The following is a 25,769-nucleotide window of genomic DNA, read 5'->3' on the forward strand; positions in this document are numbered from 1 at the left end:
TGTCCTTGAGGTTGGGGCAGAACGTTATTTATTTCTCTAAGTCTAATGGCTTATAGATGTATCTGCAGTATTTGCTAGCGCCTACGAGGCCACCCCACTCCTCTTCCCAACTGGAGGCCACCACTGACGCTGGTTTTCACCTAATTTACCTGTAAAAAGATGAGCAGATGGGAGTTTCCCCCAGAGGTACTATCATCCCCTGGGCATGAAGAGCTGTGCAAGAGAACTTTCTAGTATAATGGACATGTTCTGTGCCTTTGCTGTCCAATACACTGTCTGCTAACCACATGAGGCTATCGAGCCTTTGAAAGGTGGAGAGTGTGACTGAGGAACTGAATTTTTAATTTCATTCATTTATATTAATTTAAATGTAAATAGCCACATCTGGATAGTGGCTATCATATCAGTCAGCTGAGTCCCAGAGCTTTACTCCTCCAGCGGATAGCTTTACCAGCTGAACAATACAGCCCTTATGCATGCATGTTTGATTTTTATTTTTTATTTTATTTTTTTGATGCATTTGATTTTTAAACAATTAAGTCAAAAGCAAGGTCGACAAAGCACTTGTGTATAAAGTAAAAATTCAGTTTATTCATCTGTTTATGACACAGTACACAAGAGGCAAAGTGTTTCACATCATAGATTTCACTTCCAACTCCTTGGAATGTTCATTTCTTTGGCTAAAAGGAGAGACTAGACGTGAGAGGCAGGCAATGCTTAGGCAACTGACATAAGGATGGGGAGGGGGTGATGCTAACACCATCCTCGCGGGGACAGGCACAAGGGGTCTGTTAGTCACAAGCTATTGTCGGGAACTGTTAGCTGGAAACAAAGGAGCACCACTGCTGGGCGCTCATCCGCCGTGGGCCTCAGTCATCCCCGCCACACAGGTACAGCAGCGCCTTCTGGTAGTCGCCCTTCGTGTCTTGCTACAAATGGCCAAGGAGAAAAAAAGAAATTCAGCACCCGAAGAAAAGACCCCCAACTCTGCAATAGCGTAGAAGCAGGCTCAACGCACACAGAGAGCCTCCCCTGGCAGTAGCGAAGAGAAGGCTCCGCGGGACCCGCCCAGACACAAAGACCCAAGCCATCAGCAGCAGGCCCTCAGGGAGTCTGGCCCAGGGGAGACCTTCGAGTGACATGACCACAGGGCAGAGAGAAGGTGAGGTACTGGGGATCCACACAGCGAGGAATCAGACCCACACAGGCCGGCCTGCTCTTCCCGCAGTGAGGTCCTGCAAGCACCACCACTTTTCTCACCGGCCCTCACGCTTCCAGAGAAGGCGAGGGCCTTTCCTGCCTCTCGATGCTGTTTCCGGGATTCTTAAGGTCATGCGGGAATAAGCTAGTGAAGTGTGGAAACATGTGCCCTAATAAACCCGGGCATACCAAACCCACCTCAAAATTCATCCTTGGTTAACCACGGACATGCTTTTGAAAATGTCAGGGTCTTTTAGAAGGGGTGGGGGCTGCAATGCCTGTCTGACATACCCAGCCGGGGGCCACTGTGAGCAGCACCCCCTTGCATACGAAGGCTGCATCTCTCCAAATCAGAGACTAAACTGATGGGAGAGATGGAAGTGCTGAGTAACTAAACATTGCCAGGCCTATCGTAGAGGACTTTCAAAAAATGGAAACAGTCGATCCTGAAAGAGTGCAGGGCTGAGGGGTGCCAACCCCTGCCACCTCTGTTCCACCCTGACAAAAATCCACATATAACTTCTGACGCCCCCAAAACTTAACTATTGATAGCCTACTGTTGACCGGGAGCTATACCAGTAACATGGACAGTCGATTAACACATATGTTGTCTGTTAGGTGTATTACATGCTATATTCTTACAATAAAGTAAGCAGGCTAAAAAAGTAGTAAGAAAATCAGAGGGAAAATACATTTACAGCACTATACTGTATTTATCGAAAAAAATCGATAAATCAATCAGTGCTGTTCAAGCCTGTGTTGTTCAAGGGTCAACCGCTTAATAAAAGATAAATTGATCTCAGGCTCTTCAGGATGTCAGCAAGTCTTGCAGGATCACTGTCATGAACACCAATTACCACTATAGACTAGCATATGTGGGAAGGTATAAAAGCTTTGCCAGTCCCTCTAAGATTCTAGGACAAATCAAAATAGACCCATGGTACCTGATGACTAGCATCTCTTCCCCAAGGAATTAGAAAACCACCACTCTTGTCATCATTCTGACAGGCCCCTGGCCCAGGGACCCAGGGCCTTCTGGATGGCCAGGTAGGGCCAACACATCACCACAGGGCTTACCTGGATGTAGTAGTACAGGGACTTGCTGTACTTTCTCTTGAATTCAGACCTAATTTTCAGCATGTCCACTTCACTGCGAGAGACCATGATTCTAATCAGGACTTTATCACGAGTCCCCTTGCCCTGAAAGCCAAGTTGATGTTCCAAGTTACAATTCACTTGACAATGTTAATCCAGTAAGTTTTCTTACACATGGAACTCATCTGAGTTCTTGACGCTCCCCTCTAGGAAACCGCAAAGGTAATGGTGAACCACTCCTTTAAGAAAAACGATCACACTGGGGCACCTGAGTGGCTCAGCTGGTTGAACATCTGAATCTTGATTTAGGCTGAGGTCACGATCTCAGGGTCATGAGACTGAGCCCCACGTCAGGTTCCATACTGGGCATGGAGCCTGCTTGAGATTCTCCTTCCCTTCCCTCACCCTCTGCCCCTCCCTCACTCCCTCTCTAAAAAAATTAAAAAGAAAAAATAAATTAAAAAAAGAAAAATGAGCATCTTGGAATTCCAAACATGCCGGGATGAAATCAACACAAAGCCCCACTACGCTCACTCAATAAACTTGCACAAGCACCAAGTACAGCATGGCTCAGTTTAAGAAGTGTGCGGGTTTACACATGTAACAAACAGCTCTTGGCTCTCAGGGCTTAAAGAACACATGCCACCACGTGGTCATGGTGGCTCTGTGCCATTTTGAATGGTATGAACAGTAAAGACCACTGAGTTTACTTCCAGAGTCTTAGACCAGAGGCACCGAGGAACAGGTCCTATCTGTCACAGAACCCGAGGGAGATGGGAGTGGACAAGGGGTGATCCAGGAAGAAGGGCCAGGGAGCCAGAAAGCACAAGGGACATTTGAGGCATAGAAAATGGGACAGGATTGTGGGAAGAGACAGTCCATTCAAGAGACAGTTGCAGGGCTGCCTTCGGAGTCAGACAGACCCAAGTTCAAAGGTGGCTATGTAACGTCAGACTAGTTGAAGCTTTCTGAGCTCCAGTCTCCCGAGCTATAAAGAAAACAACACAGGCCACATGGGCTTTTTGGTAATGATTTCAGATGGAGTAAGTTGCACCACGTCTACTGCACAGTGGTTGCTTGGTAATCTCTCCCTTCCTTGCCTGCCTTTACTTTGGGGTAAGGGAAGGCAATCCCTGAGAAATCTAAGCAGGAATCAGACATGATTACCATCTGGTACTTTATTTTCTACCTGCACATAAACACATGTTCAAGTAGTTGGGGAGAGAGAGAGAAGACCGACTTGTGGTCTTCTGACCTGTCAAACACAACCACGGCTGACCAGTACACTCCTGCACCTGGAGAGGGGGGCCCTTCCACCATCCACTAGTCAAGGAGACTTGGTTTGGGGCACGAGAGATGAAAAGCCTAGTGTGCAAACATGGACCTCTCAGCTGAGTGCTCTTACCTTCATGGAGTCGTACAGCCGGTCAGCAAAATACAGGGGCTTGTTCTGAATGCACTGGACTGTGGAGGGAAGAAAAGGGGTCAGCTGCTCCTCTCCTCTCCTCTCCAGGGAGGGGTGAGACCCCGACAAACAAGATGACCTAACGTAACAGGAATGGGCTGCAAAATGGGAAAAACTAAGGGAAAACTGGGGATCCTCTGAAAGTCAGCTCCACTGTCATTTTAAACCAGGGGACACTAAGGGCTGCAGAAACCCAAGTGGATATATGAGATTCCCCAACAGAGCCCTTTTTCTCGTCATCTTATTCTTTCTGGGCAATTCCTCACTCTACCAGCTTCAAGCCCTCCTCAGTTTCATATCTTAAATTTATACAGTGAAGATTATACAACTACCCAAATCAGGTAAATGAGCCACACATCCCAAACACACTTGAATGAACAGGATGGCCACTTGTCACTTCTGCTATGGCACAGTTTCCTGAAAGCTGAAAGAGATGGGCCGGAGGCCGGGGCGGGTGCCCACACTTGCTCACCCAGGTTCAGGAAAGCATTTTCCAGGTCTCCTTTGACCTCCTTCTTGATGCTCTCCAGCATGTCATAAGGGCTGTAGCTCTTGTACCTTTCAAATACTAAGGAAAAGCAAAAAGTAATTACTGTAACAGAGTCGCTAATCAAAGCAGTCAATGATCGCTCACATGGTATGTACCATGGTAAAAATAACTAAACAACTGGGATGATCACAGCATCTTAGAGGATTAGGGGTTGTCATGGCGGACCAGAGCTGACATGGCACCGGGTGGCCTGGGACAGCTGTAGCAGGCACCTGTCCTGAATGGCACAGCCTGGGCCACATACTTTGACCATCTTTAACTCTGAGTGGAACCTATTCTACTTGGAAGCACTGAGAAACAGTATATAGTGTCCAGGAAACTCCATTACTTCAATAAATATGGTAAGATGAAATGATCCTGGACAAGAAGGAGCAGCAAGCTAAAGCATCAAACGTGGAGAACATTTAGGAGAAAGAAGGATCCAAAACGGGAGAGAAGGGCAAATGGATCTGGTGATGGAAAATGGATGAGATTATGGGGTGCAAAGTAGAGAGTGAACTTCCTTCTGGCAGACCCATGCCCCAACAGAGATAACCAAGAAGCTGGGCCGAGAGCACCATCCCTCGGCTCGAAGACCTCTTCAGTATAGAACACACCTTTCTGGAGGTGACACACACTCCGCTCAGTCATGATGCTGATCCACTTGGGTACATCAGTTCCCTTCCTCTTCACTCCAGCATCATAGAGATCCTACAAGTACAATCAACCAAGAAAGTTGACTACACGATCCAAGGTAAGGTCATAAAAAAAAGTCATGCAAAAAAACTCAAAACCCATACACTGAAAATGCCAAATGAGAAAGGATGATTGCACTAAAGACATGGGCAAAAATGTCGTATTTAAGTCAAAAGTCTTAAATAAGAGCAGTCTTCCTTAGGCACAAACACAGCATGAGGCTAGACTGTGAGGTGTGTGCTGTACACATCTACTTCCTTGAATGCCGAAGGAAGAACCGAGAGCTTCTATTCCTATACAGAAGGACAAGTAAATGTTCATTAGCACATCCAGCCCTCCTTCCTTTGGTACTGTTGTTTGCAAGCAAGCTAGTGGTTGTCTGCTGAAGACAGCTCAGATCAGGTGCCACACACACATTTCTTAGAGACTCAGGAAATCTCCCTTTTAGTGTCTGGAAAATTTAGGGGCTACAGGTAATGCTAAGAATGGCAGGGAGGGAGGGAGGAAGACTTACACAAGGATAAGATACTCACTCAATGACCACCCACTGTCTAGGAGTTGTAAAACCTAACTGCTATTACTTTATTTAAAACCCTCCTTTACCTCCTGCTAAAGGTGCTGTGTGAAACATAGAATTTTCTTTTATTTGTTAAAGAAATTTATTTATTTACTGAGGGAAAGTGGGAAAGGGGGAAGGAGCAGAAGGAGAGGGAGAGAGAGAATCTTAAGCAGATTCCATGCCAAGTGTGGAGCCTGATGTGCGGCTCGACCTCACGACCTGGGATCATGACCTGACCTGAAACCAAGAGTTGGACGCTTAACCAACTGAGCCACCCAGGTTCCCCGAAACCTATTGAATTTTAAAACTAAAATGAATTTAAATTAATTTTGTTCTAAAGCTCTCATAAAATGCTTTGAGATAGTTGTTGACCGTCTGGGAAAGGCACACAGTTCATAGTGATCTGAATTAGCTTAACCAACAGTTCTTAGTGCTTATGGGACTAGAACCAGTAAAAGTGCTATTCAACCAGAAAAGAAGGGTCTCTGCTATTCTCCCCCTTTTCCCTCACAACGAAGGGCAAAAAGTCTTCCTATCCCTGGCTGTGCCTCCACCATCTTTTTCCACTCTACCTTGTTGTTTACCGGTGTTTATTTGTAGCAAATGCACAGCAGTGCACACAGCCTTATCACACCCTGCAGAATCTGGTACTTTCACACAAGCAAAGCCTACAGCGGAGAGTCTGCTTCTCCCTCTCCCTCTGCCACTCCCCCTGCTGGTGCTCTCTCTCCCTCCCTCTCTCTCTGTCAAATAAATAATAAAATCTTTAAAAAAAAAAAAATGACACTGTGACTCCTGAGATTAGGTGATAACAAGCATTTGGCTTCCTCTCTTGGATCACTCACTCTAGGGAAAGGCAGGTGTGAGGATGCTCAAGCAGGCCCTTAGAGAGGCCCAGGCGGAGAAATACAAGGCCTCCTGCCAACAGTCACGTGGATGGGTGATCTTGAAAGTAGATCCACCTGATGCTATCAGGCTCCAGACGATGCAGCCCTGGTCAATATTTTGGCCCCAGCCTCATGGGAGTCCTGAGCTAGAAAAACCCAGCTAAGCCATCCTCACAGAAACTGAGAGATGTAAGTGTTGTTGTTCTAAGCCACTAAGTTTGGAGGTAAATTGTTAATACAGGATCGATAACCACTGTATAGAGACTATCTAGAGACCTGCTAGAAAACAGAAACTCAAGCAAGAAGCTGGGCACTTACCCGGGCATCTTGGTCAATCAGTTCATAATCAATGACAGAGCCATCCTCTGCTCTTCTACCCTACAGAAGAAAACAAAAGTAAAAACATCAAACAGGTCTGTGTGTTTTAATGTTGAAAATTTTATTTTCTCTCCAACTCATGTAAACCATTATTTAATTTATGGAACACACATATACTTAAAATTTTTCTTCACTTTGAAGTCTAGACCAGACCAAGATTGGTAAAATAATTGAGGCAGTGAAGTGGGAGGGGTGTGCCTCACCATCATCAACCCCCTCCTGGGACAAGCACTTTCTAGAATTCCCTCTACCTCCAAAAAAAATCACTAATGACACTTAGTTCCTTCCCTCAGAGAGCTTACCATCCAGACGGAAAAATAAGCATGGAACAAAAGGGAAAACAGCACAGTGATCCATGGCTTACAGACATAAAATGCAGAAGGGAGAGATCTGTCAGTAGGGTCAGCAAAGTCTGCAAGGTAGGGCCGAGGTGAACACTGAGGCCTGAGTCAGTGAGGCTAGTAAAGGGGTGGAGGAGAAAGCCATTCCCCACGGGAGGCAGAGCACAGGGAGGGGCTGAGCACACCACAGATCAGTGAGGTGCCGCACAGCTAGAGCCGAAGGAAGCAGGGAGGAGTCCTCGAAGGAAGAAGTAAGGGAGGGGCAGGGTTTAGGGAACTTTTATAGGCAGTTAGAGTTTGGATTTGATGTAGCAGAGATGGGTTTTGATCAAGGGAGTGAATCAGTGGATGTGGACTCCAGAAAGATGGGTGGCTGGTGGGACACAGGGCGAGGAGCCGGCGGGGAGGGCTGTATGGAGTTGTTACAGTAACAGAGATATGAGTGGGCAGGAGGGAGCATACCGATCAACCATTTGTCACTGAGGTTCCTGGAGAAAATAATTTCTCTTCCCTCCCCTGGCACATAGGCCTTATACTGCACACTGGTCAGAACTCAGACTCAGAAGGGAAATGCCTTTCGCCCACATTTCTGTGGTAACATTAGCAAACAAAGACCCCCTCTGCAGGCAAAGGACTACCTGGGCAAACCCTCTCCTAAGAAGTGAGAGCAGAGACAAGGAGAGAAAAACAAGAGAGTCACTTCCCACCGGGCCTTATGTGGCCACAGACAGAGGCAAAGTGACCTTCCCGGCACCGTGCCGTGAGCGCTGGCACACAATCCAGGCCAGGACTTGAGAGCTGCCTGTTCCTCCTCCGGCCCCAAAGTCCACTTGACCATGCGGTTTCCCAGGATAAGAAATTCTCTCATACAAAAATGACAACTGTGCAGTGACAGTGCACTCCCCCTGTCAGAAATGCAGCTGGAATCTCTGATGCAGGCACAGAGGACTGAGTGAATTCGTTCCCAGGTATAAAATGAGGTCTGGGACTTGCCTCTGGAGGAAACAAGGACAAAGACATAAACCGGAAACCAACCTTTGCAAGGGCAACCATCAGCTTGCGGAAGTCACCAGATGTGTCAGAAACGATGTCCTTCTCCAGATCAGTCTTGTACACTGGGAAAACAACACATCTGGTTTTATGCTTCCTGCCTGTGCAGCCAGCCACCCACCCACCCCAACTGCCCCCACCCCACTAAGCCTCTGAGAAGCAGAAACAGCTGTGGCAGCATGGATGTATCCACCCACAGGAGGGCAGATGGTCCGTGATTTATTTATGATTTTTAGCCTCATAAAATCAGAGCCAAGTGTTATTATCAGCGACAAGAGATAGAAAGGGCAGGTTCAAATCAGGTATCCTCAAGCTCACCTTGGATCAGTGACCTCTTTTATAGCTAAAATACTGTTTCTCAAACTTCTTGACTATGAAAACTCACTTTGAACGTGAAAAGAATTTGGAAGGCTGCATACACAAACACACACACACCCCAATTGTGCTTTGTTATCCACCGAATGAGAAAATGCACAGTGGCAAAAGCTAGTAAGAATTAAAGAGTACTTTTGAATGAATCTGTATTTTATTATTCAAAATAGCTGCTACACTGAAACCTAGGAAGAAATACACATGTAAGCTACGGCACTGATTCTACCCACAGCCTCCTGTAGTACTGGGTGCACACATAACCACATGCCTCTTGCAATAATTATCCACAATCCAGAGTTGGGAACTTTCTTAAGCAGAGACCAGAAAGCACCCAATACATTAAATCCATGTACAATGCTTTCCATTCCTCCCATCAGACCCTTAAGAAAAAGAAAAATTTTGCTTTCTCTCCTTTCCCTCCTGCTTATCCTTTTATAGACATTCTAGTGGAATGCAATTACCAAAACGGGCCACAAGACGACAGAGAAGAGGGACTTGGACCATGGCAAACCACCGGACAGTCCAGAGAACATTTCTGCATAGGTGATCTGGGCATCCTGTGCCCAACACATGGCCCAGGGAGCCATGATGAGGTTATAGAAATTGGGCTGGGAATTGCACTACTGGGTATTTACCCCAAAGATACAAATGTAGGGATCCGAAGGGGTACGTGCACCCCGATGTTTATAGCAGCAATGTCCACGATAGCCAAACTGTGGAAAGAGCCAAGATGTCCACCGACAGATGAATGGATAAAGAAGAGGTGGTATATATACACAATGGCATATTATGCAGCCATCAAAAGGAATGAGATCTTGCCATCTGCAACGACGTGGATGGAACTGGAGGGTGTTATGCTGAGCGAAATAAGTCAATCAGAGAAAGACATGTATCCTATGACCTCACTGATATGAGGAATTCTTAATCTCAGGAAACAAACTGAGGGTTGCTGGAGTGAGGGTGGGGTGGGAGGGATGGGGTGGCTGGGTGATAGACACTGGGGAGGGTATGTGCTATGGCGAGTGCTGTGAATTGTGCAAGACTGTTGAATCACAGATCTGTACTTCTGAAACAAATAATGCAATATATGTTAAGAAAAAAAAAAAGAAGATAGCAGGAGGGGAAGAATGAAGGGGAGTAAGTCGGCGGGGGAGACGAACCATGAGAGACGATGGACTCTGAAAAACAAACTGAGGGTTCTAGAGGGGAGGGGGGTAGGGGGATGGGTTAGCCTGGTGATGGGTATTAAAGAGGGCACGTTCTGCGTGTAGCACTGGGTGTTATGCACAAACAATGAATCATGGAACCCTACATCCAAAACTAATGATGGAATGTATGGTGATGAACGTAACAATAAAAAATTAAAAAGAGAAAAAAAAGAAATTGGGCTGAGAAGCTGCATCAAAGAACTTAGGCTACTCACTTTCTTTGTAGACTCTGTTAATTTCCTGAAGCTCTTGGTTGGTCCTTGAGCAGATGATCTCAATGAGGGAGTCCTCATCAGTCCCCAGCCCCTGTGAACCAGGCAAGAGACATCAGTAGGGAAAGTCCTCCTGGCCATTAGCCTACTTCTCTGATCCCAATCAGGTAAACTACAAACCCAGATTGCATCAGTTAGCGTGCCCCTTTCTAGATTCCTACTGAGGGGATCTGTCCTGTATTCCTCAGCACAACATAATGTTATTTTCTACTTTTTTAAAAAAGGCTTCACTAGGGGCGCCTGGGTGGCTCCGTCGTTAAGCCTCTGCCTTCGGCTCAGGTCATGATCCCGGGGTCCTGGGATCGAGCCCCGTGTCGGGCTCCCTGCTCGGCGGGAAGCCTGCTTCTCCCTCTCCCGCTCCCCCTGCTTGTGTTCCCTCTCTCGCTGTGTCTCTCTCTGTCAAATAAATAAATAAATAAAATCTTTAAAAAAATTGCTTCACTAGAATAAAAGATGGTGTAAGTGATACATCTGAGCTCAACTACATCACTATAGTTGCCTTTGGGTGATGGTTTTACAAAATGAGTAACTTTTTCTTCTTCCTATTTTTCTTTATTTTTTAAATTATTTTAATAGATTGGGAAATTTTCTTTATTAAATAATTCTGCTCAGTAATTTAAAATACAGGAATAGAGACAGTTTGTTGTCATTTGCAGCCAGCATCACTGGAATGGAATAAGTCTTTTGCCAGGGAAAGGTACAGATAAGACAAAATTTTTAGCTTCACCTCTTTGAAATGTAAAATTGGGTTAATGTTAAAAATTTCATTCTTGTACTTCCATTTTTGCTTGATTACTATGCACTCTTCAGGCATTTTAGGGAAGCAAGAGGAAATGATGAAGTGCCAAATAAACCTAGACACCAACACTTATTAAGGAATAAGAATTTGATGGGTGATGTATTCAAATTTAATACATACACTTTTGAACGTGCCAGATAGCTTGAAAGGACTCAATGAAACATGTATTTCAAAGCTGGCTTCATGATCAAAGTCAAGATTTAATAATCAGGATTCTCTAATAGTTGTCTTTCTGAATATGGAAATATCACTTTGAACTAAGCAGAATTACAACTGTTTAAAATGTAAATCAATTATAAGGTGTTAACACAATAAGAAACTTACTTATCCACATGAAAAGTGTGTCAGCTATTAATTAAACTTATTGGAGTTTCTATGCCCCTGAAAAGTGGTTTGTATAATAAGCTAAACCTCAGGTTAACGGTTAATTTTCAATTTTATTCTTAATCTAAATCCCTGAGCCAATGCCTCTTCTTCCAGAGTTTTTAATCATGATATGTAGACGTTCTAGCACAGCCAAGCTTTCTTCCCACCTGAGCAAAAGGTCTACACGACATTCTATACACATGTTACAGAGTGACTACTGAGTGTCTTCAAATATGTTAGGGGCAGGTTTTCAATCTTGAGATGATAGAAAGATAGTCTAGAAATGACTCATGCCTTGGAAGAAATGCTATGTCCTGACATAGTTACAGTGTAAACACGTGTGACACTAGAAGATGTTTTCTTCCACTGCTGATCTAGCAGTGTTAACATCCGAGGATTCGAACAGCATTTTTATCTCGGGATTCAGAGGTGACCTTGGCAATTTCCAAAACGTGGCCCACGCTTCCCCCAGACCGTCCACAATTCCTATCACAAGGACAACTTCTACCATAACATATGGCCAATCCTGCCACTGGTATTGCCAGAAGTCAAAACAGAGTTTTGTTTTTTTTTTTTAAAGCATAGCTCAGTTAATGTCACTTCAAGCTTTATGGATTTCAGAAGGGTGCTCGGCTGTGAGGGCTAATGGGAGAGCCAGCACAAGGTCAAAGATTTAGTAGTCAAAGCACCTTTCATTGGGCCCAGTTATGGAGATTCCAGCAGTGAGTGACAGCTCGAGCAGGTCCATTTCAAGTCACTAATACCTAGTAATAGATACTAGTAAAATTGCACACATCATAACTAAATAGATTTTTGACGAAAGTAAGATAAACTGATCTGAAGTGATGATGGCCAGGGACACGCTGACTCATCCATGGCTCCAGAAAACCCCAGATTTGGTTTTCAGGAGTGTCCTTTTTATCAAGCAGGATCATTAAATGTTGCTGCCATTTTGTCCTTCGTCATCATACCTTCTCTGCAATACAGCCTACTCAGGAAACTCAGAGCCAGTCTGCTCAGATAAGCTGAGCGCAGCTCGGGCTAGGCTGGAGAACTGAAGGAAGAAAGAGATTCCCCAACAAATCTTGCGGCAGCCCTGAGCTATCAAGTCCTGGATGGTGGAAATGCCTGGTGTGCGAAGCTGCCTCACTCTCGAGGTGCTCTCTGGGGAAAGAGATGCCATGAACCGTGACATGAGCTCTGGTGACAGGCTTATAGCTTGGTCTCTTCCTAATTCAGAAACAGGAGCATCACAGAAAACATACTTGGACTTCGAATAAAAAAATGAGAACCGTAGCTCTCCCCCATCCTCACTCTGGAGGCTTTACCCGGTTTTATCAGCAGAGGGCAGTATAAGATTAGTCAAAGTGTTCCAGGCCCATACTATAAAAGGGGTTATGTTTTGCTGTAAAATGCATTTATGCTTATGCATCTACCACATTTATATAATACTTAATGTTTTAGGTACACACAGAATTCAGGGAGTTTCTAACCTGGAATTTCTACTATCTAACGTAACCTAAAATTCCAAATAACTTTGCAAAAACAAACAAAAGAGTTAATCTGTGCTAGAATACTTTGAACAAAACATAGGTACCAATTACAACCTGAAACCACCCTTTATATGTACTGTAATGTCCTGATTTGCCTGAATTTAAATCAAAAAATGGGACTGACAGGAGGTCAGAAGAAGAAACACCCAAGAGAACATGGGCAGAATTTGCAAGCTTCACTTGACAAAAGCTATGAGTTTTACTTTTGCCTTAATGTCACAACAGATCTTTTTTTAAGGAGGAAGTGTAATCAAGGAAGTAGTTTTTCCAAATGGTATTCCAATTGCCCAGGTGCCAAGCAGTAGCAGCTGGATAACTGACTTCCCAGCATCATGAAATTTCTTTACAGTCTTAAAAAGAGTAATTGAAATATTTTTGGTACAAATCCTGAGACTTATAGCTTCAGTTCATTAGAAAAAAAAAAAAAATGGTTCCAAATGAGAATTCAACAAAACTGAAAATCACCTAATTATACCCAGAGAGCTGTAATTCACAAATATTAATGGCGGATTTGACAGAGATTGCATCTCACACATGTTTACCTTCATGGAGGCTTTCAGCTCAGAAGCATCATACTGAGCAGGTGTTTTCAATAGGCCCAAAATCACGGTCTCCAGGTGGCCGGACAAGGCTGACTTGAGTGCTGATGCAAGTTCCTTCAGAAAAACAGGCAAGAACATGGAAAACGTGGCTGGTAACCAACATTCCCTTTAAAACTGGTGAATAAAACAAAAGCAAGCAGGATGTGTTTGTAAAACGGACTGTGATTCCTTGACCGCTCTGGGATCTCAGACCCAACTGTCTCAACTGCATTCCCTTCAACAGACTCCAATGTCAGAAACCACAGGATCAGACTTTGTTCTGACAAAATCCCTTGACATCCAGGCTGACTGAGGCATCTTCTTCCAGTCGTTACAAAGAATCCAGGGCAGTATGCAACTCCTCAGAAAGCTAGGAGTGTGAGGGCACTTTACAGCACACTTGCAAGTGATAACCACTCATGGAAGATAGGGCACTTTCTAAGGTCAAGGCCTCTGCTAAGAAGGAGGTGGTTAGAGTAAAAGATGTTGGTGCAGCTGCGCCAGAGGTGGCTCCTAAAAGTCTCTGGAGGAACCAGAAGCCCCACCATGGGTGGAAGTTGGATTACGAAGTTTCCTATGCAAAATGCTTCATCTAAGAGAGAACATCTATTTATCCACACCAAATCGGGACAGAGTTGACAGAGACGATGGGAGAACGAAGTCCCTGCTCTGCACTATTTTTTAAGGTTTCCACTGTCACAACGTAGATTGTTAAGTCAGAGGTCTGAGTCAGCCCCCATGTATGCAGACAAATCCCCGAAATCAAGGTGTCTCTTTACAGCCACTTAAGCTGGCGATTAAACTTCCTACACATCATGAGCACGGCGTGATGCCTGAACTCTCCCATTGCAATTATTTTCCTTTCTTTTCACTTTTTCCCTCCATTCTCTCCCTTCCTTCTTTCTCTCTTGCTTGCCAGCAGCACCCCATGGCACCTATAACGGTTAGCCTCTAGAAGTATTTGCAGGTGCCAGGAGGTGATGTGTAGTCCGTTTCAGGGAGCATCTTCTCAAATCATTCCTAGGTGGTGAGAACTGAGATGGGTCTCGGAAATCACCTGGCCCACACCTTCCACCACCTACTCTCTTCTGATTCCCGATGTCCTAGTAACACATCTCTAACCACACTTAGAAAGGGACTTGAACAGCAACACCTTCCAATTATAGCACCAATTTTCCAATTTGGAAATCTGAGGTTAGGTCATTCCAAACTTAACCTACCGTTGACACCCCTCTACCCATTCTCTGTTCAAACCTCAAATTTGGGTACCTACTGACATCTTCCACTTCTATTATAAACTCCTATTGGCATTCAACTTCTTGCTTCTCATAATGTCTAGCACAGGGCTTTGCACGTAACAGAAACCCCAGAAATTTTTGATAAATAAAACACTACCATTCCTTATATGGAGAAATTTGGCATCTGCTTGAATGTGAAAAAACAGAAGACCAATCCTCTTCCTCAGCTGCTCTCCACTTCCATCAGCTTTGCCTGTGCTGTTCAAGGCCATGACAGAGGCAGCTTCAGTCCATACCCCAACGTACTCTCTAATACAGGGCTTTCTCCGTGATTATGCAAACAACTCATTCAAAACACTGATGTTCTGCTTCCCAAATCTCCTTCAGAAATGATCGCAAGTAATTATGTATCTTTCTATACATGATGACAACTTTCCTTAGCCCAAGATTGAGTGACATAAAGAATCAGTAGGACTGGGGCGCCTGGGGGGCTCAGGTGGTGAAGCATCCAACTCTTGACTTCGGCTCAGGTCATGATCTCAGGGTTGTGAGACTGTGCCCCATGTCAGGCTCTGTGCTAGGTGTGGAGCCTGCTTAAGATTCTCTCTTTCCCTCACCCTCTCCCCTCTGCCCCTCCCCCCCGCTCTCTCCCTCTCTTTAAAAAAAATAAATAAATAAATAAGGAGCGCCTGGGTGGCTCAGTCGTTGGGCGTCTGCCTTCGGCTCAGGTCAGGATCCCGGGATCCTGGGATCGAGCCCCGCACCGGGCTCCCTGCTCGGCGGGAGGCCTGCTTCTCCCTCCCCCACTCCCCCTGCTTGTGTTCCCTCTCTCGCTGTGTCTCTCTCTGTCAAAAAATAAATAAAAAATTAAAATAAAACTAAAATAAAAAGAACAATCAGTAGGACAGTAAGCTGTCCCCAACACACACAAAGCCTGTGTGGTCAATGAACCCTATCATGGTTCTGGTAATATCTTCCACCCAACAGAGTATGTGAGGGCTTTGTTCTTCATCTATCTAATTTGAAATCAAGATCCAGGCTTCTGTGTTTCTGTGTACACTTATGTGTACACACTCAAGTGTGTTCGAACACCCCACTCTAAGTGACAAATGAAGGAGCAACTACAGGCACACTATCCAAAGAGGTGAGCCTTCTGCTCCAACTGGAACTCGGCCCTACCAGGTCCCAGATCCTTTCAGCAAATGGAGAAATAAAATATTCCCCTCTACGCCTCACTACAAAAGATTATATAAGTCTAGTTGGAAAAAGAATTGTAATGCACGTAAGATGATAGAAGCTGGATTCTTCCCTATTTATGTCCTTTCCAACTGTTTGAGTAGGTGGGGGGGTGGGAGCCATAGCAGGGCTTGACCTGCAACTTTCAGAACCCTGGTGGTCATGTCAACCCCAAGAAAAGAAATGTCTTTTCCAGAATCCTTCCAGCTCACCTCCACTGTGGCTATGAGTGAAAGCCGTTAAGTCAAACAGAAGCTGCAGGAAGCCACGCTTACTGCACTGTCCAAGAATAAATCAAAAGCTTTTAATAGCAAGAAGTTAAAAATAAAGCATCCCGTCCTTAAAAATAAAATTTCCTAACACTGCAACAAAATAAAGGATGAACAAATGCTGGGTTGTTCCTGAACCACTAGTGCACAAGCAAGGGGAAAGCGCACAAAGACTCTTTAAATAGTGGGAGCACGGCGTGTTGAAGATGGCCCAGTAGACCCAATGAGCTACTAACTAAGCCTATTTGCAGCAAAGCTCTTAAGAATTCAAGTATATTTTTTTAAGAGTGAGGAGAGCCTATTAGGATCAATACTAACTAAAGGCTAGTGTCCTAAGATTAAATTAGAAATATCTTATCAAGAGCTAGCAGAAGTCATAAAGATGAAATGAGTTGCTACATGTAGAGAACTACATGCCTGGCACAAAGCAAGCATTCTAGAAATGATACCTGCTGTTGCTGATGTTCCCTAGTCCTTTCTAACTTTCTGTTCCCAGCAGTGCTCCCTCCACACCCTCTGGATGGAGGAGGGCACAGTCTTTATGGATGAGCTCCAAGCACTCCAGCGATCATGTGTGTATGAGTGATGACTCTTAACAAGGATGTAAAAGGAAAACCTTGGATACCCAAGAGTTCTAGAAGGCTCTTGCCAGGATGAGCCAGAATCCATAAAAGCAAAAAGCAATGGCTGAGGAAATGGAATTCAACAAGGAATGCCCTCCACCCCTGAAACTGCTTGTACCTTTTTGGTCCTTCTCTGGTAGGCGAAGGCAATATCCTGTCTCTGTTCATTGCTGCGGTTAGTCAAAATGTTGACAATGGTGACCTCATCCACACCTACGGAAATACAAGTTGGGAATAGTTATCACCCATGTGCTCTAGTCCTTTGGGCTTACACTGAGGGTTTTAAGCAGTATATACTGTTTTCCAAACCAAAATGCCAGGACATCAAGGATTGTCCTTGTCAGTACCCTCCACCAAATGTGTTTACTCCATTTTTATCCTGACAGCCACAAACCTCAAGCCTAAATGGACCTTTTGAATATCCGCATTTTAAAAAAAACGATTTTAGGGGTGCCTGGGTGGCTCAGTCGGTTAAGCGTCTGCCTTCGGCTCAGGTCATGATCCCAGGGTTCTGGGATCGAGGCCCGCATCGGGCTCCCTGCTCTGTGGGGAAGCCTGCTTCTTCCTCTCCCACTCCCCCTGCTTGTGTTCCTTTCTTGCTGTCTGTCTGTCTGTCAAATAAATCAATAAAATCTTCAAAAAAAATAAAAATAAAGAAAAAAAATTAAAAAACGATTTTAGGGGCACCTGGGTGGCTCAGTCGTTAAGCGTCTGCCTTCGGCTCAGGTCATGATCCCAGGACCCTGGGATCGAGCCCCGCATTGGGCTCCCTGCTCCGCGGGAAGCCTGCTTCTCCCTCTCCCACTCCCCCTGCTTGTGTTCCCTCTCTCGCTGTCTCTCTCTGTGAAATAAATAAAATTTAAAAAAATTTTTAAAAAAAATAAATAAATGAACGATTTTATTCATAAGTTGGTTTCTGGAATCAACTGTAGGAGGTGTGTTTGTGGGGCTTTGGCAGTCAGATGAACAACAAAGATTTAGGAGGATTTTAAATGAAGGTCCCCAAATTGCCATTTAACTGGGGATTTAATAGACAGTAACTGTGAACTGAATAGAGACAATTATTTATATTTATTGCAGGATTACGGCTATATATGCAGCTAGGTATAATTTCTATAATTATAGAAACTGTCATGACAAATGAGTCAGATTTAATATGGCAGTTGTATTTTAATAGCATAATTGATTAATACAATCATACTTACTGAAGACTAAATTGTTTTTTAAGGAAATAAATGTTCCACTGCTTTTAATCTTCAATAGGCAATTTTAATAATCAATTTTATAACTTTATTAAAAAGAGTAAGTGTTTTAATCTAAATTAAATCTAAATTGGGAGTTCTGAAGTGCCACCAAAATATTTTAGTACCTATTTTAATTGGAACATGTGTATTTACAAAGATAAGCAATGCCTTCTTGCATCTGAAAGTTTCCAATTTTATATCAGAAATACTCCTAAAATGCCATTTAACTGAAGAAAGCCTGATTTTAAGAATTCAGAGAGTCCTGATTTTAAGAATTCAGAGAGTGAAAGGTCTCCCTCCTGACCGATTATAAACTTTGTTTAATAAAAGGAAGACTCTTTGCCATAACTGGATAGGTAATTCCTGGGCGAGAGAGAGAGGAGCTAAGCCCACAACGTCACGTACAAATGGCAAACAGCCTGGCCTACAGGAAATCAGGGGAGTCCCCAAGCAACAGAAATGTCAGAACTGTAATGTTTTGAGGCAGAGGCAATGAGCAAACTGACAGGGGAAGTACCCTCAACTCTCAAGCATGTTAGATCAAAATGCATGAAGTTAGATTTTCTCGGTATAAAAATAAGTAACATTTATTTTTGTATTTATATACTACCAGTACGTTAATCATTTAAGTGCAGCATCTGTAACTTTAGCTCCAATTTTTAGAGTACCAATGTCAACAGAGAAAAACAATTGCTATATAGGAGATTCGGTTGCAAAGATGTTATTTCAGCATTATATATAGTATCAAAAAATAAAGGGGAAAAAAAGCCCTTATGTCCAATAGGAGTCTGATTAAATAAATGGTCTTCTGTCCAGATAATAGGATACTACAGTCATTTAAAATGATGGCATAAAATATTAACTGACATGGAAAAAATGTTCATGATATACTGTTAAGTAAAAACCAAAACAAGTGGCAAAGCAGTCTATACAGTATAACCCAATTTTTGTAAAATACACGTGCATGTACAAGAAAATAACTAGAGGCCTTTATACTAAAATTTTAATAGTGATCGTGTGAGTGGTAGTATTATGGACACTGTAAAGTTTTCTTTTGTTTGATTATATATACTTTCCAAGTTCACCGTAAGGCCATAAAAAGGGTTCTTTACATACACTGTGAATGACATGTAAGTCATTGATCTAGAATCGACTAGTGACTTCACCTCGAGAGAATCCTGGCATGGTTCTAAATGCTTTAACTAAAATAAAACACAATATGCATAACAATTACAACATCTATATAATTCTCTTTGGTTTCTGAAACATCCTAACACAGATTACTTTATTATTCTTCACAACTACCCAGTAAGGATAGGTGTTCTTCTTCCCAGTTTATAGACAGAGGAGCTGAAGCTCGAGAGACTGCAACTATTACAACTCTTACATGTGTAAACAGCTGGCCTGTTTGGGTCTCAGTTTCTACATTTGCACCTGAACAATGACCTCCAGTTCTGCTTCCACGAAACACTAACAGACACAGTCCTGCAAGTCTACACCCACACACGTGTTCTCTCTCTCTCTCTCTAAATATTCTATGGATCTAACTTCACGTTAGGAAAACCATTGCTTATAAATGTGTTTCTGCTTTACACTTAACTTTCTTCCTCAAGGGGCACCTGGGTGGCTAAGTAGGTTAAGCATCTGCCTTTAGCTCAGGTCATGATCTCAGGGTCCTGGGACAGAGCCCTGCACTCAGGCTCCCTGCTCAGCAGGGAGTTTGCGGGTGCCTCTCCCTCTCCCTCGGCCCCTCCCCACTGCTCATGTTCTCTCTCTCTCTCCCTCAAATCAATAAATAACATCTTTAGGGAAAAAAAAAAAAAAAACAACTTTCTTCCTCAAATCTGAAAATGCTGAAAACAACAAAATCAATGACATCCTCAAACCTCAATTCTAGTATTTTCTGAAAGCAATTTACCCATAAAAATTATTCTCCCTTGGAAACAAATGCAAAGTTTATGTTTGTGTCAAAATGTGGTTGTAAGCCCACCTGAATTAGAATCACATGGAGCACTTATTAAACACACAGTGCCCTGCGCCATACCTGAGATCTACAGACTAAAAGCCTCCTTAGAACTTTGGACCAAGGAAGCAGCATTTCAACCAGCTCCCTGGTCATTCTGTATTTGAGAATCACCAATAGAGATGGATAAGCATAAGGAATGCTTAGAAATCTGCTTACGTAGAAGACTTTTAAGTCACTTATACCAACTGCTTCTGTGAGGGACAGGGTCGACTACAATTTCAGGAACAGAAAGTGCTTACCTTTGTCCAAATAAACCACGTAAGAAAAAACACCTGACAGAGTTCACTGCACTAACTGCAGTGTAGTCCCACACTCCTAGTCAGTGAGCCAGCCTTTTGCCTTTCTGTTCACAGCAGCTAAGCGTCCAGCCAACAGAGTGAGAATTCAATCCAATTATTGGAAATCCCCGTAAAGAGCCCGAGTGGTTAACCTGAGTCTCAAGTAGATGGCAGCAACTATGATAGTCTGAGGGAATCTAAACATATTTTACCTAAAGTATTTACCAAGCAAACAGCCTGCTGACATGCAGCAGCCACCATGCTGGGACCCCTTACACGTGAACTATCGGATCCATTACCAGCAACTACAAAGAAAGGGGAGCTATCTCTGCAAGTGGACGCCCCCTCCCCCTTCTAAGAACCTCACCTAATTAGCTATTTCTCCCATACCATTGTCTGCAAGTTCCAAATGGAACTCGAAGGGGGGGGGGGCAAAAATCACGGCGCCCTGGATCAGTTGCCTCATCAAAGCCACTGATGGCACATCCTGTGTCGGAACACCAGAATACACATTTCTGCCAGTGGGATTTAACCATCTTATCTTCAGAACACTGCCGCTTCCTCTCAATCTGCTATCATAATTGGTGAGGCAGTTTATTCCCGTGGAAAATCGCTCAGTACAGGTTGAAGCTGCAAGGGTCGTCCGGTTACTCACCACTTCTGCCCAGGATGAGGACTGGGCACTCAGCCACCTATGTCAGCACAGTTGTCATCAACAATGCACAGTGAGCGCCAGGACACCGGGAAAGCTTTAAATTTAATGAATTTAACATAGGTGCAGATGCCGAGGAGATGACGCTCTGCCCCTCTGGATTTACACGTTCAGATCTCTCATGTTCAGTGCATAAGGAAGCGTCTGCTGGGCAGAAGGGGCCCAGGGGCTAAAAGAAACTGTGCGGGCAGGGCAAGAGCATAAAGAAAAAAAGCAACAAACCTGAATAAGGTTCCTTTTCCCATCCCATTCCTCTTGTGCTTCATGTGGAAAGTCAAAGTAATCTAAGCAAAGGCTCACAATGGGACACAGTGATGCGGGTAGGGGATCCTACGCAATGTAGGTGAGAACACAGTAAGGTCTGTGTTCCAGGCAGATTTTTTTTTTTTTTTAAAGATTTTATTTATTTATTTAACAAAGAGAGACAGCGAGAGAGGGAACACAAGCAGGGGGGAGTGGGAGAGGGAGAAGCAGACTTCCCACCGAGCAGGGAGCCCGATGCGGGGCTCGAACCCAGGACCCTGCGATCATGACCTGAGCCGAAGGCAGACGCTTAACGACTGAACCACCCAGGCGCACGGCAGGCAGATTTTTTTTTTTAATTTCTTTTCAAAACTGACAGAAGTTAAAAATTTCAAGATTGGTAAGGAACGAAGACACAGATTTACTTGGCTCCTGATGGGAAACAACACAGTAAATTTCGTAAGGATTCATTCCTTTTATGAAAATGGCCAGCAAATCTCATCAGCTAACTACGAAAGTGTTTCCAACAACACTCTTTAGCTGGGGCCTCCGAAAGGTCAGTCACTGTTCTGAATGCCAGTCAACATGAAGCAGTTGGCATACTGCTTAGCTAGAAGACTTTTAAGTCACTTCTACCAGCTGCTCCTGTGAGGTGCAGGGTCGACTACAATTTCAGGGAAAGAAATGCTTACCTTTGTCCAAACAACCCAGGTAAGAAATAATACCTGAAGAGCTCACTGAACACTGACACCTCTGCCAAGTGATACCACAGGGAGGCGCCGCTGACAGCACGGCTCAAGCAGAAAACTCTGGGTTCTCTGGTCCCTTAAACCATCCACCATATTTTTCAAACATAAAGAACACTTGTGGTCTAAAATAATGGTCAACTCCAAAATCATAAAATCAGCCTCCTGGAGTTTCCTCCTCCTCTCTGCGGGTAGAAACCCCAAGTCAGCTCCGCATCTGGCATTCCTTGGAAAATGTGTCTTTATTGTCCATGGCAAGGAACCAAGAGACCATTCTGGACAGGATGCTGACTCACATCTGCCAAGACACACTGACTGCACAAAGAAAATGGATTTCATTTTGTTTGATGAGACTCAGGAGGCCCTCAGGGCATGGCTGACTGGTCAAAAAAAAGAAAAAAGATTCCTTATCTAGATGATGGGAAAAACCATGCCTCAGCTTAGGTTACTGGGGATATGGGTATCAAACCTCAGAAGAAATCATCTGTGCAACACGAAGGTCAGCGGCAGGCCACCGAGAGAGGAGATCCATGGGTGTGGACATGTGGACATATTTTGTTTATTATAAATAGCATAGGCTACTCACTTGAATACTTACTATGTGCCAGGCACTTACCAAGTGCTTCACACAACTCTCCCATGTAATTTCCACCACACCTGTAAGAGGTGGGTGTTACTCATCTTCACCCACGAGGAAACAAATACAGATGCTCACAGAAGGCAGGGACATGCCCAAGGTCACACAGCAGTTCACCTGCAGAGCTGGGACGCAAACCAAGATTCAAGACCCAGGTTCACTGCACTGGGCTAGCCAGCCTCCTGGTATAGAAAAGTATCCAAAATTTTAAAATAAGGCAAAAGGAAGCCAGAGTGGCTAACAGGGCCATCCCAGACTGCCTCTCTGGGTTGTGCTCTCACTCAATGAGCTACTTACTACTGTTGGGCACAAGCTCTGTGCGGTTACATGTTAACTTGGAGATTATGGTCCAAAGGTTATGGCTTCAGTGCCCTGTAGGACATTAATCGTCACACTCTTCTCTCAGTGCCTATTAATACCCAGTCTTTCAAATGTCCCTTTGAACTAGTCTTATCTCCTTTGAGTTAAATTAAATGTTTGACATGTGTTCATCCCATATCTCTGTCATGTTGGTACCGTTCTGAAATACTTTGATACCTCTTCATACCACACTCTCCCAAATTGTTCCTAAAAAGGATTTGGGACAGTAACGTGTCCATATGTCTATAGAACTGGACTTACTATTTAGTGCATACAAACATACACACATTTAATAATCTGTAGATAATGATTTGCCACCCACTAATACTGCATGGCCACTGAAGAGATATCCCAACTGAGGTTTTTTTCAACAGAAAGAGCTAGAAACTCTCTTCCAGGGTTAGCCATTAATAACATGGTGAGACAGGGGCAGCTCCTCCCAACAAGGCTAATGTGCCAACAAGCCATCTGTCTACTGGAAGTGACTTCAGGGACAGAGTGCGTGTACGCGTGCGCGCGCGCACGCGCACACACACACACACACACACACACACACACACACACACACAGTTGCCCAGTGTATCCTTCCCACCATCAGCCACAGTGCTGCCTGGCCTGGAATTCCTGCTCTCGGAGTCACTCCTCGGGATCACTCAGCAGCCATGAGCACTCTGTGTCCAGAGGGTCCCACCAGGAGATGGACATTCACATGGGGGACAGGTGAAAAGGGGGGCATCTAGATTAGTGGCGGCAACAGATGCTTCAGAAATTATGTGGGGCTCAGAACTGTACTATCCAGGCACATTAGTTACCTCCCTGTGCCTTGGTTTCTCACTCTGTAAAACAGATCATGAGAACATTTAGGGGGATGCAGAAAGGATGGATGGACGGAGTAAATGACTTGGAACATGTCTACTACCTTCTCCACACTCAGCTTCTCTGTCGCGGGCCTGGCTCTTGGTTGTATTCAGTTTGGGGTCAATGAAAATAGAGGGCAATGGGGGCTTGGGGAACACTTCTGCCATTAGCACATTTTAGATCACTAGTCTGGTTTCAAGATAACCTGTGGCAGCTGCCTGAGAGATGAGAAAGAAAACAAGCACTGCATGGGGTGGGAGGTGGGCTGGTGAGCCCAGCACCTCCCAAGACGGGCACAGCACGGCTGTGGTCCTGACTTGCGCAAAGTGTGGTTTAGCTAAGTGCCTAAGAAGAACATTTGGCCCCAAAATCAAATTTCTTCTATTTCCATTCTGCTCTGATCTCATCTCTGCTGAGTCCCTTAGAAAGGATTTCAGTGCCCTCTATTTGGCACCCCGATTGTATACTTCAGTCATCTAGAACCCTGTCTGCCTTCCATGCATAATTATAGTTCTGAAATATTCCATAGGACCAGCAGGAAAACACAAAGTAGGCCAGCATCCAAAATTCAAACCAAATCAAGTTGTAAATGAAGGCTGACATGCAAAATGTAAGCACCATTTTGTGCCCTGCTACTCTATTAGCTTCATGAGACAGAAAATTTTAAAATCTGAACAGAGGCAAGAGGAACCAGCATCCCCACCCTTAACTCAATTGATAGTGAAGAAGTTAGTATTTACTGCTTTAGCACTGCTGACACCAGAAAAGAATCTGGTTACTACACCCAGTGTCCCTGGGTGGCAGCGACTGTTGGATTTCCTCAGGGGAAAGAGGTAACAGTTTAAAAAAAAAAAAAAAAAAAGGAGGAGGAGGAGGGAGAGGCAGGCAGTATACGCTAATGCCTACCATTAGAAAGGCACCAGGGACTCTCTCACCCATGTTTTATAGACTTCTTGGCTCAGGTTTGGCATCTATACACCCATGTAGACAAAGATCATTTTGAAGAAAATCTGAAAATCTGTGCTCAGAGTAGAAGTGGCCGTGACTCAGCACCGGTCCCTCTTTGTTCCCAGCAGGGCTGTAAGACGAGAGCTCAGTCAAAAGTAAACTTGATCACAAAGGGAAAGGCCTCAGCGAAGAGAAGGTTCCCTTCCTCCTGTTCCTGTAGAGGAAGGCCTGAGCTGCGCGAGCCGCAGGGACCTTTCTCACAAGTACAGTGTTTCTCAGACTTAAGGGTTCTTGTAGGTTTTGGGCCCTCTCCCCCCCCCGCCCCCCTTAGAGAGAAGCCACCTTTCAGAGCCAATTTGCCTCCTGGCATCTTCAAGAGAATACACTCCTAATTGCCATCTCAGCTGAATGAATATTCCTCCAGGTGTACAGGTGAAACCAAAAATACACGTCCTGGCCTGCTTTCCACTGGCGTGGGATGTTTGTATTTTTGGCCATGCTGGAAAACAGGGTTCCATTTTAAAAGTATAAGAAAAAAATAAATGCATAAACTTGCTGCAGTTATGCTTCTCTCTCCTTGTGCCTGTAAGAAGGGGGGGGGGAAAATCACCCGCTTCTGCATCCCTTCCGGAGAACACAAATACTGCTAAAATCAAAACTGGCAATAATAATAGGGCAACTCATTTCCCTCCCCTTCTAGAGAGAGAGAGAGAGACCAAAGCTGTATCAGTCTATTGGCACTTACACTAACTCTGGGGTTGTGCTGCTTCTAATTACAATCTATTTTATGTAGTCTGGATTCATCCTTTTCTAATTTAGCTGACTTTCCTTTCTAGTTATTTGGACCCATATGGTAAACCATTCACAGCTGTGTTGTACACTCCACAGTGTATATTTAACCCAAGGCCAATCTAGACCAAGAGACTCCTACAGATTTAAGTCTCAGAAACCTCTTGTCAATTAAGCAATATTACTACTTTTGCATGGCTTTATTCAGTTT

General features: G+C 44.3%; 1 protein-coding gene across 2 annotated transcripts in view; it reads right to left on the bottom strand.

The window, feature by feature from the left end:
• Positions 1-564: 564 nt before the first annotated feature.
• The window catches only part of ANXA2 (annexin A2), a 44,789-nt gene continuing 19,584 nt past the window's right edge, over positions 565-25,769 (bottom strand). For both annotated transcript variants that reach the window (XM_025883616.2, XM_073877100.1), the window contains exons 4-13: positions 16,836-16,930; positions 13,313-13,426; positions 9,996-10,086; positions 8,186-8,265; positions 6,750-6,809; positions 4,907-5,000; positions 4,233-4,328; positions 3,701-3,759; positions 2,278-2,400; positions 565-929 (exon numbers count right to left, since the gene is read on the bottom strand). In XM_025883616.2, coding sequence (XP_025739401.1) covers positions 870-929; positions 2,278-2,400; positions 3,701-3,759; positions 4,233-4,328; positions 4,907-5,000; positions 6,750-6,809; positions 8,186-8,265; positions 9,996-10,086; positions 13,313-13,426; positions 16,836-16,930 — 872 coding nt within the window. In that variant the 3' untranslated portion in view covers positions 565-869. The remainder of the gene's footprint in view (positions 930-2,277; positions 2,401-3,700; positions 3,760-4,232; positions 4,329-4,906; positions 5,001-6,749; positions 6,810-8,185; positions 8,266-9,995; positions 10,087-13,312; positions 13,427-16,835; positions 16,931-25,769) is intronic.

The sequence above is a fragment of the Callorhinus ursinus genome, unplaced genomic scaffold, assembly GCF_003265705.2.
Source record: "Callorhinus ursinus isolate GAN/ISIS: 27379988/994484 unplaced genomic scaffold, GSC_fseal_2.0 scaffold25, whole genome shotgun sequence".
Taxonomy (NCBI): domain Eukaryota; kingdom Metazoa; phylum Chordata; class Mammalia; order Carnivora; family Otariidae; genus Callorhinus; species Callorhinus ursinus.